The sequence below is a fragment of the Aethalodelphis obliquidens genome, unplaced genomic scaffold, assembly GCF_003676395.1.
Source record: "Aethalodelphis obliquidens isolate GAN/ISIS:26980383/991018 unplaced genomic scaffold, ASM367639v1 scaffold28, whole genome shotgun sequence".
Classification (NCBI taxonomy): domain Eukaryota; kingdom Metazoa; phylum Chordata; class Mammalia; order Artiodactyla; family Delphinidae; genus Aethalodelphis; species Aethalodelphis obliquidens.
In genome coordinates, this window is record NW_020837972.1 from 17,766,418 (window position 1) to 17,778,112 (window position 11,695).

General features: G+C 45.5%; 1 protein-coding gene across 5 annotated transcripts; it reads left to right on the forward strand.

The window, feature by feature from the left end:
• Window positions 1–10: 10 nt before the first annotated feature.
• MTRFR (mitochondrial translation release factor in rescue) lies at window positions 11–11,330 on the forward strand. 5 transcript variants are annotated; one of them, XM_027125000.1, is made up of 4 exons: window positions 11–139; window positions 9,104–9,411; window positions 9,980–10,162; window positions 10,977–11,330. In XM_027125000.1, exons 2-4 carry the CDS (start codon window positions 9,130–9,132, stop codon window positions 11,217–11,219), a joined length of 708 nt encoding a protein of 235 aa, XP_026980801.1. In that variant the 5' UTR covers window positions 11–139; window positions 9,104–9,129; the 3' UTR covers window positions 11,220–11,330. The 5 variants fall into 5 exon arrangements, with proteins under 5 accessions (XP_026980801.1, XP_026980803.1, XP_026980804.1 ...); XM_027125002.1 differs by lacking the exon at window positions 11–139 and adding an exon at window positions 165–290; XM_027125003.1 differs by lacking the exon at window positions 11–139 and adding an exon at window positions 165–285.
• Window positions 11,331–11,695: the final 365 nt, after the last annotated feature.

Sequence of the window (11,695 nt, forward strand, 5' to 3'; positions counted from 1 at the left end):
CGGGGGCTCGGGTTTGTGAGGGGGGCTGCGGCAGGAGTACGGCGCGTGCGCAGGCGCGGGAGTGCGTTTGCGTTCCCGCTCCTGCGGCCATTCCGGTTCACCCAGAACGTTGGGGGCGGGAGCCCAGTCCTGAGGTCAGGTAAGTGTCTGCGGAGAAGCCCGACACCCACACGGTTGCCCACGATTGTTAGAGTCTCCGGAGAGAGGACTGGGAGCTGGGACCCGTGAATTTCCCCGTTTGCGACCCTGAGTCGCGCAGCCCATTGACCTGAGGCCCCGCTGGCGGTGAGGTGAAGCCGGCCCGGACACCCGAGCTAAGTTTACCCTGGAATGGGTTTACCCTAGGCTGGTGGGGGTCGGCACTGGGGCTCTTCAAGGACTTGGAGGGGCGGGCGAGGAGAACCCACCCTTGTGGAGAAAACAGTTCCACCGAGGCCCGAGGACAAATGGAACAATGCTCGTTGACTTGTTCGGCGGAGCCTTGGGGAGCTGTTAGCACGCAGCTGGGCCTGTTATAGGCATCGTCGGTGTTTTCCTCTTGTCCAGCCTTTCGAAGGACCAGAGAAAACCCTTTCCGTGGGCCCCCAGGCCATCTCACACGCACTGGTCAGTTAGCCTTTCTCAGACGAAAGGTTCTTACCCTTTAAGGTACTTCGAGCTCTTAGATTTTCCTCCGAGTGTCCGGAGCCCACGATAAAGGGACTTCGCCAGCCTTGTCCTTAGGTGTGCCGGAGAAGCCAGGACGGAGCAGATGTTATTTGCCCTTGGAAACACAAATCTGCCAAGAGGCATTCCATCTCATCTGAGGCTCCTAAGAATACCTGACAATTTTGTCTCAACAGTAGAAATTCAGTCTCTCCAAAACCCCATCCGTCTATGGGAGAGTTCAAGCTTAAGTAAATCGAACCCTCCTCCCAATTGTGTTAATCCACCCATCAGTATTGTGCTTGTGTTAAAACCCAACCAAAATCAAATCATTTTTAAGCACACGGCTCTGTTTTCAGCAACCATGTTTCTTTCAAGTCTACCCGAAAACAAAAAGAAAACAAAAAGCAGTTTTACCACTAATTTCAGTTGGTTGCAAAATCTGTTACTTGAGATCCTCACACTAGGATGGGAAAGTGGATTCCTGAGATGGCTCCAGGCAAAGGGAGGTGTGTTTCCTTGCAAGAAAAATGTTAACCCCAAAACCGAGTACTGGAGATTAGTTCCCAACCATGCAAGAGGCAGGAGATCATTGCTTTTTGCTACAAAATCTGATGGACTTTGTTTAGTTTGAGTGTTTTGTTTTTGGCAGTGTCATCTTTAGGTAACTTTCAAAAAAAAAATCTATTAATGTTTTAATAAGCCAACATGTTCAGAAGCTAGTATTCTAATTAACTGAGTTATCTTGTTAACCAACTGATACAAAATATTCTGGTAAGGTTATTCACACCTTACTTCTTAATTTAGTTTAAGCTCTTTGGTAGCGTCTTAATTTTTACAAATTCAGAATGGAAACTGCTTTTGACTAACTGGTCTAGAGAGAAGCTTTATAAAAACAGAGGAGGTTTTTAAAGTCCATAGAAATTATTTCTGAATATAGAAAACAGAAGTAGAAGGTGTCAGAAATTCAAGTATATATTAAGTGTAGGAACTATTCATCTTAATTTAACCCCCCCCTCCTCATACTGGAGATTTTGCATTACTTGTATACAAGCTAACACCACTATTTTATGCCCTTATAAGGGTGCACAGCAAAGGAAACCATAAATAAGACAAAAAGACAACCCTCAGAATGGGAGAAAATATTTGCAAATGAAACAACAAAGGATTAATCTCCAAAATATACAAACAGCTCATGGAGCTCGGTATCAAAAAAAACTATGATTTTATTATAACATCTTTGTATTGCTCAAGTATTCCTCTTTTGCCACAATGAGCTTTTGAGTGGAGATCTTTCATTCTGATTGGGATAAGATTAGGCTGTTCAGTAGTAGTGGCCGCTAATGGCTTGAGGCATTTAATGTTTGTTAACCAGGGTGTTACTCTGTGTCATTTATTTTTATATACAAAACAGCTTGTCATTGGCGGGGGTTGGAGGAGGGACGTCCTCCACAGCAAAAATGAGGAACTCTAAAACTTTATAGTTTAACCATTGAAGATGAAAAGGAATAATCAGGTGTACATTTAAACGTGACTTTTTTCATCTTTTCTGTCCTTCATGATTTTTTTTACTATATCAGATAATTACTAAAGATCTCTATGTTTAAACCAGGACTTGCTGTGATGAAGGTAGTTTTTACCTTTCAATTTGAACCTTCTGGGAAGTCACACTATATTCTTGGCATCATAATTCTCTCTTTGGCACCTGATTTCATAGACCACAATTATGACCTCACCAAACAGCATATCTTCGGTAATTTCATGGTTTCCAAGTATTTCTTAAATTGGACCATGCCAAGTAAAATTGTCTGCAGGTCATTTTCTAGATACCTTTTCACTGAGCTTCGAAAACAAAAGTCCATGAAATAATCCGTTTGCAGAGTGGGCTTGTGGAGTGTTAGCCAGAGGTTCCTGAGCTTTGTGATGTAGGGATCCTAAGCACCTTACGTTTGTGGTGACGTGTACGATTTTTCTCTCTCCCTCGGTGGTATTACCTCTGTTTTACAGATGTGGAAACATGGCCAGAGTTGCACAGTGAGTAAATCGCGGAGGCAAGGCATTGGCGCAGGTCACTCTGACTACAAAGCAGTATGGCCTTTCAGGGACAAAAAAGTGAGAGGGGGAGTCAAGAAGAGACCGCTGAGGAAAATGAGCTAACGCTTTCTAAGGAGCTGGGGGAAGAACAAATCTGGAGATGTTAGGAAAGGTAAAGAAACAAGCAGCAGGAAGGACAAATTTAGTTTAAAAAAATGGACTACCTAATGTTCTGCCAAAATAAGTCTTCCTGAAATATTCCACATAGTATACATCCCTTCTTTTCTTTATTTGTATGAAATATTCACTATGATAACGTATCTGAACGTGCTTTGAAAACCTAAGTCCTAAACAAATACAAAGCATCATTAATGGTAACAGGGTCTTTGAGACTTTTAGAGGAAAATGTGGAGTGTAGTTATTGCTGCTAGTTATCGCTGCTTTTTTAATGTGTTTGTCCTATTTTAATAGTGTAGTTGATAAATTACGAAGTTCCTGTTAGGTGCCATAAATAGAAGAAGATGACAGTGGTGCACCCAAATAGGACAGGTGTAATTGTGGATTTGAAGTTTTCTGTGAAAAAAAAAAAACTGAACGGGATGTTGGTATTGTATGAATTGAAAGCTTTTCTTTTTATCTACTTCTTTAGTGTCTCTTGAGCTGTGCAGCAGTAAGCCTATTAAATTTGGACCAAACTCAGAGTAGTTTCCTTTTCCTCTTGTCCCCCCAAATCAAGGATAGCAGCTCTGTTGTCCTTTCCTGCTCAGTCCATTGTGATTTTCTTATTTGGGAAATAATTCTCTGGAAACACTTACTGTGGCTGAAAGGTGCTGTATCTTGAGTATAGAGCCCCCAGCCTAGGAAATGACAGGGTCTATTTCAAGCCTGAGCCAAAGTTCCCAGGGGTTCTGTTTGGGGAGGTGTTCAGCCCTCATAAGGATTTCAGGCAACTAGAACAGGATGATGAGCTAGATGAGAAAAGGAGAGAAAGGCTGCTTTATCTTTACTCCCATTCGGCAGGGAGCACCAAAACACACTTCTGAAACATAGATTATCATTAAGCATTTCACAGAAAACCATCCTCTCACTTAGCTTCTGGAGCCATCAGCTGGCCATTTTGTCTTTTTAAAGCTCACTGTGTTTGTCCTTCACCGTTGATTAGGTCATTGTTTTTGAGACCTATTTTATCTCCTTATTCGGGAGGGGGAAGCAAGACCAAGACTAAGCAGGTAATCAGCACTCCTGAATTCTGGTCTCAACTTTTTAAACATTATAAACATAAGAAACAATAGCTCTTAAAAGTGTCTGTCCTAGCAGTTGGAAGAACTTACTAATTCCTGTGTCCTTTGCTTCTCAAACTTCAATGTGCCTCTGAATCACTTGAGGATCTTATTAAAACACAGGTTCTCTGGGACTTCCCTGGCAGTCCAGTGGTTAGGCCTCTGTGCTTTCACTGCTGTGGGCCCGGGTTCGATCCCTTGTTGGGGAACTGAGATCCAGCAAGCTGTGTGGCACAGCCAAAAAAAAAAGAAAAAAAACACACAGGTTCTCATTTAGAAGGTCCTGAGATTCTTCATTCCTAACAAGCTCCCAGGGGGTGCTGTGGCTGCTGCTCTGTGGACCACACTCTTGATAGCAAGATTCTAGAGCTACCTTATCCACTACAGTAGCCGCGAGCACATGTGGCTAGTCCAGACTGACATGTGCTGTAAGCGTGGCCACACTTCAGATTTTGCAGACCTCATATAAAAAAAATCTAAATAATTTTTTATATTGATTATATGTTGAAGTAATAATATTTGGGATATATTGGATTAAATAAAGTATATTGAAATTCATCAGTTGCTTTTTACTATTTTTAATGTGACTATAAGAAAATTTAGAATTTCACATGTGGCTTGCACTATATTTCTGTTGGACAGTGCTGTTCTAGAACATTAATGCAGGGGACTTCCCTAGCGGTCCAGTGATTGAGACTTCACCTTCCAATGCAGGGGATGCGGGTTCAATCCCAGGTCAGGGAGCTAAGATCCCACATGCCTCCTGCTAAAAAAATAAAACATAAAACAAGCAGTATTGTAACAAATTCAATAAAGACTTAGAAAAAGGCAGCTTTAAAAAAAATAATAATGCAATAGAAGCAACGTTTTTGATGTTCTTTTTTCAGATGACCCAGCTTCTCAATCCCCTTGTGACCATTTCACCTGTTCTTTTCGCTCAATTCGATATTCATTTGTCTTCTCTTCCTCTCCCGCCTGTTCTCTCCTTTACACCTTCTCCATCTCCAGCGTTGCCATCATGATCGTGGGGCCTTCATCCAGCAGTCAGACGATCTTAAGGGCCAGGACTGCAGGCAGCAACCACCTCACCTGGGGGCTGGTTAGAAATGTGGAGTCTCAGGCCCCACCCCAGCCCTGATGAGCCGTAGCCTGTTTAACAGGATCCCTAGGGAAATGGTGCATCAAGGTTGGAGCCGCAAGTGCTTTAACAGTCTTTTTTCCTAAAGCACTCCATTTCAGCGCATCGCCACATCTGTTCTTTCGGTTAGTTTAGATGACATTTCTGCAAGGTTGGTACACCATGAAAGTTGTGGCTAAGAGACACTAGTACTCTGCCTTTCTAAAAAATACTTAAACAGTGAATTTTAGGCAAATGGTATCCAGAGGTGGGTCCAGAGTTGAAATCCTATGTCTTCCAGATTCAGATATCCTCTCTCTGTCTCAGAGACACAAAGGCAGTAGCATCCCCTTACCGCTCTCCAGAGCATTTCAGCTGTTGGTGAAACAAGCCTCAGCTCACTGCATCTTGTTTAAATATGTGATTGTTTGCTCTGGTCACTGGCCACAATGCAGAGCTGAGCATGCCACCCATGAGCTAGGTGTCAGTCTTGGTTTGGGCTGACTGTGGAAGCCAGAGGAGGAACTGTGTACCAGCTGGATCCAGTCAGGAAGAAAGGTGCCTAATAGGATGCAGCTTCCAAGTCCCAATAACCAACCTTCTGGTGACTTGGGAGCATAGTGAAGCCTGAGAACCACTGCTCTGTGGCGTGTCATCCATTCCACGCTCTGGCATGTTATCTTACTTACAGATGTCTTAATTTCTCTTTTATGCTACAGGCTCATTGGACCCATCGAGGCCCACTCATGGCACGTAGTAGATGTGGAAAATATTCATTGAACAAATTAACATTGCCTGTTTTAAAGGCGTCAGCCCTGTTATCTCTTAACTTGACCAAGTGAGAGAGAGCGTGGCTTTAACCTAAATTGCAGCCAGCTGTTTAGTGCAGACGCCACCCTCCAAGGAAGAGCAGAGCCGAGGGGAGTTGGGGTGGAGAGCCGGCCGGGCCGACGCTCGCACGCATGGGAGGGAACAAGGGCGCGCTGTCGTGACCGCTGGTTTCCCCTTACGCACACCGCTTGTGACCATTTTTCTCTTTAATGTCACGATGAGCTCTAATTTGAGCTGCTTTTATTGTTCCCCGAAGACTTTGGGTTGCTCTGTGGGTATCACAAAAACTGAAATCCAATCCGTATTCTTCTCTGGGCTTTGGGGAAGTGGAACCATGGGTGTGTTTGTCATTTTTAGCCACCATTGGAGTAGAGCCAGAGCTCCAGGAGATACTAAAAGTATTTGGAATCGTCCTATTGGCTGTTGGAATTAGCTGTTAAACAAAGCAGCCAGTAACTGAACACTGGGGACCTTCTCGAACTCCAGTTGGGTGGGAGACCTTCCTGTGTGTGTCAGCTCTGAACTAGGACAGAAAGGTAGATTTGAAACACAGTGGGCTGGTGACAAAGCAGCTGAGAAAAGCGCTGTCCTCTCCGCCCTTTGTCTGGGAGTTTCACCCTGTCTCAGACCTGCTTCCTTTCTTTGTCGCTGCACTGTATTCCACTACCATCCTGCCTGGTCAGATTTACTAACGGAAGAGAAGCCCCAAGAGAGGTACTGGCCTCCTGTTCCATGAACCTAATACAGGGACTAGACACTGTCTGATACACAAAGGAATTCTGTTCTGTGGACTGAAAGCAGAAATAAGGGGAGGGAAATTTTGGACATCAACTTAGTCTCATTCATTTAATCATTATAGGGGAGTGGATTCTTTGTTGTAGAGATTTCAGAGAATGTGCCTGGGTTTATCCTTATCTTTTCCTGAGGATACTTCTGACATATTTCACACACAGTAAACAGAAGCCGTTTTCAAAGCACCACTTTCACTGGCATACTCTGTTTCAAAATATCTCCCTTGGTAGCCACAGAGCACATTATGAACTGACACCACCTTAATTATCATCCACCGGGACTGATAGGACCTGCTCAGAACATGCTGAATATCGTGCTTTTCACAAAGAAGGTGTGTCAGTCATAGGATTGAGAACTAGCGTGGCCTAAAGCTTGAAGAGTATATTTCATTATATTTATTTTCCATAGAAATAGTAGAGATAGAGATGAAGAATACTGTATTCATTCTAAAAATGACCAGTGTCATCTGTACTGATAACTGAGAAAGGCACTTGGATTTCAAATAGCAAAATGCACATATTTACAAGGAAGCAATGCCTGCTAGCCTGTTTCTGCATTAAGCTTACCTAGCGATCAGCGTTGGGCCCAGCGGGTGTTAGCCGTCAGAACTGCTGGTGGATGAAAGGTAAATGAGCCGAGAGAAACCTAGTGAAATAATTTGGTGGATGGTGCGTTACTTTTGGCTGAGGAAGTTGCCTTAGGTACACTCCAGTTCCTACCTGTGTTAGAGCTAGAATTTACAAGGTTTCAAGTGGTGAAAGAAGCTGTTTAGAGCCTCACAGGAAGCACTTGTTAAAAAGAGCAATATATCTGTTTTTAGTGCCTACATAATCCTTGATCAAGAAGTATTATTATGCGAGTGGCACATTTGTAGTTCCCCAAATCTGCCTGGGTGACAGGGTTTTTTGGGTTTTTTTTTAAGGTTTTTTTTTTTTTAATTCATTTTTGGCTGTGTTGGGTCTTCGTTGCTGCGCACAGGCTTTCTCTAGTTGTGGTGAGCGGAGGCTACTCTTCATTGCAGTGCGTGGGCTTCTCATTGCGATGGCTTCTCTTGTGGAGCACGGGCTCTAGGCACGCAGGCTTCAGTAGTTGTGGTACACAGGCTCAGTAGTTGTGGTTCATGGGCTCTAGAGCGCAGGCTCAGTAGTTGTGGCGCACAGGCTTAGTTGCTCCGCGGCGTGTGGGATCTTCCTGGACCAGGGCTCGAACCCATGTCCCCTGCATTGGCAGGCGAATTCCCAACCACTGTGCCACCAGGAAAGTCCTGGTGACAGGGATCTTGCTATAAACCAGTCTCATGCCTTCAGAGGTATCAGCAAAGCCCTTTCCAGAACACTGTTTTCTCTGACTTTAAGCCTGTGTGGGTTGCATGGAGAGGGCTTATTCCTCCCATTTTCCAGATGAGAAAATGGGCGAAGGTTGTGACTCCCCCGCCCCGACCCCATTCACATGGGGAATATGTAGATCTCTGAAAAGAGGTGATACCTTTCAGATCCTCTGCCCTCCTCCCCTCGAAAAAAAGCAAAGGCCTGTGATTCACCATACCCTCATGGCTATTATTCTCTATACTATTCGTCAACTAAGACATTTCAGCCTTAGGCTCCTCTCGAGTAGTTATTGAAATCTCTTGTTCAGCGCCTCTCGCTTTCTTCTTGAATATCTTCTCCGACTAGACTGTGAGCTCCAGGAAGATAGCGTCTTGCCCTCTTTGACCTCACGTCACTCCCTGTACCTCACCTCATACTTTGAACGTAACAGGCACCTTAATAAAAATCAGTTGGCTTGGTGGTTCTAAGGATGAGTACCGGTTGGATCATGTGATTGGCAGTGCTTCTGAGGGAACAGATGTTCCTATTCAAATCCATGAAACTGGAAACATGAAAAAACAACAATCATGACATTGATTGATAGTGATATTTACTGTGTCAGACTGTTTAAGCTTAAGCTATAAAATAGACTATCACGTTCTGTCGTCTTTCCATTTTGATTTCAAAGGTTCTCACACACTTAAATAATGTCCCTTGACTCAGATCCTAATTCTTGTGTGATGTACTATGTAATATTTCCTTATCAAATTACAGCCCTGTTCTTTTGAATTTTACACTCAAAGCTTCCCCTTCCTGAGAAAACACCACTTCTGGGTGCTTTGAAGACATTTTTTGGTCTGTTATAAGAAAATATTTATCAGTTGGCAAGGCATGTAGTGCTGAGAACACGGTAGACAATGCAGGGCCGGAGCGAGGTGTGTGTTGCTGAGTATCCTGTCTGCACTAATTTCCTAAATCCCCTGCCTGCCAGATGGGTGGTCATCGTCTGAACTAGTTCATAAAAGGTGATTTTAGAACCTGCGGTATAATCTTGAGCACAAACAAGGCTGAAGGGCTGTCTTTTCTGTCTTATTCAGGTCCTGAGCAGGCAGAGCCACGCGCTATGAGCACCTCGGGTCTGTTCCGTTTTCCTACCCCACTGACCAGAGTGTGCATGGTGCCCTGGGGACTCCGGCTCTGCGAGAAGCCGGAACTCTTATCCCCTGGAACAGCGGTCACTCCAGTCCAGGCGGCAGGCAAGAAGGACCACCCTGCTCTGCTCTCCCTGGATGAGAGTGAACTTGAAGAGCAGTTTGTAAAAGGACACGGGCCAGGGGGCCAGGCAACCAACAAAACAAGCAACTGCGTGGTGCTCAGGCACGTCCCCTCAGGCATTGTGGTCAAGGTAGAGGAAGGAGGCCGTGGGGGTCCCCTGGTTTCTCCTGAGTGAAAACTTGTTCTCACCATGACCCCGGCAGTAGAGGGACTGCAGGTCTCGCGCCCGGTCCCGAGCGTTTCTCCCAGGCAGAACCTCTGCACAGCGTCAGGAGCCTCCTTCCAGGATCCTTTGCAGTTGCGCTTTTACTGCTGCTGTCCTTGAACTTGGCAGGCCACGGTTCTGGTCGAGCCACTGGGCTGCAGGGTGGCTGCAGAAAGCTCTGCGGCACTGCCGTGGGCTCCAGCCCCCAAGCAGCACGCGGGCCCAGGTTGTCCGCCAGTGGGCTCAGCCCTTAGCCTCCTGGCTGATCGCTCAGATGGTCACATTTTCCATGTCCCTCCGTCCCCTCTTTAGTAAATGTCAGTGACACCTACCCTTCTGGAGAAGAACTGAGTGAGGTAACGTTGGCAACCCAATTTCAGCCCTCAGAGGAAAAATGCCAGGTACAGCTGCCTGTAGGAGGCTTTCTTCTGAATATAAAAAACCAACCTCTGATCAAAATATCACCGGCTGTCAATACATTTTGAACCTCTAGGAAATGGTGCAGCGCTTTTCTCCTGTCTCCTGCTTTGGTAGCGGCCCACCACCTCTGTGGAACTGCCAGTCCATTCCGTATCCCCAGGGCCCTGAAGGCGGCACAAGCCTTGAGGCACAGCAGAGAGAGCAGAGGCGGGCTTTCGCACATCAGCGGTACCTTTCGCAAGTACTTGCATATCACGTGAGCTTGCGGCCGGCCCTGTTCTGAGCCACTTCACATTCGAGTTAACTCTTAATCGTCACAAGCCTACACTCATGATGTGGAATCTGAGGCACGGGGAGGCTCCTGCGCCTGCAGGAGAGTCAGCCCAGACCGAACCCAGAGTCCGTTCCTGACAGCTGTTCTTCGCTGCCACGTTTTTGAGCCAAGAGCGTATTAGTGAAAATCTCAATCATTTTTCTTTTCCTCCTTGAAAAAAGTGACATTCGTGAGCAACAAATAAAATTCTGAAACCTATTTTATATAGCTTACTCCACATTTGCTTTTGGTACTATTCTTTCATCCTAATTTCACAGGATTTCTTTTATCAACTTGCTTTGCAAGGCACTCACCAGTGATAACAGAGATATTATGTAATGAATATTATGGCTGACGAATAATAAAGAGGCTATTTTCCTCCTTCAGAGAGAAGTTTACATTTATAAATGGGGCACACAAAGGGCTCGCTTAGACATACTGGTTGATGTTTTCAAAATTATTTGGGAACTTTATTTGAAGGCTACTGTTACTTCTAAACAAAACAACACTCCTAATATTGGAACAGTCACAGTGAAAGCCACATAATACAGCTGGGGTGTGGGACTGGGTGGGGGCCAAGCAGAGGCAGGAAAGGGTATGGCCTTCGTCCTGTCACTGACCTACTGGGACTCCTGACAAGTGGCTTTCCTTCTGCGGGCCTGACCCCTCTATAAAGGGACTAGGTTGAATTTAATGATTCCTGAGGTCCTGCCCAGAACACACTGGCTTTCACATTATGAAATATTATCTCTTACAGTGCCACCAGACTAGATCCGTCGATCAAAACAGAAAGCTAGCTCGGAGAATCCTGCAAGAGAAAGTGGATGTTTTCTACAACGGTGAAAACAGTCCTGTTTACAAAGAAAAACGAGAGGCAGAGAAGAGAAAGCAAGAAAGGAAAAAAAGAGCAAAGGAGACCCTAGAGAAAAAGAAACTCCTGAAAGAACAATGGGAATCAAGTAAAAATGTGCCCAGAGAAAGGACTGCAGATTCTGACTGAAAGAACCTGCTGGATGGGACTTCGCTGGTGGCGCACTGGTTAAGAATCTGCCTGCCGATGCAGGGGACACGGGTTCGAGCCCTGGTCTGGGAGGATCCCACATGCCACGGAGCAGCTAAGCCCGTGCACCACAACTACTGAGCCTGCGCTCTAGAGCCCGCGAGCCACAACTACTGAAGCCTGCACACCTAGAGCCCGTGCTCTGCAACGAGAAGCCACTGCAATGAGAAGCCCGCGCACCGCAACAAAGAGTAGCCTCCGCTCGCCACAACTAGAGAAAGTCCACGCGCAGCAACGAAGACCCAACGCAGCCAAAAATAAATCATTAATTTTTAAAAAAAGAACCTGCCGGATGCCTCCAGGGACGGCGTGAGCTCCACCACCAGCACAGCTGTGACGGGCTCCAGAGACAGACAGCAGAGTTTCTAAACAGCAGACAAACTGTAGTGAATAGCAGTGCATACTTTGAGAATAAA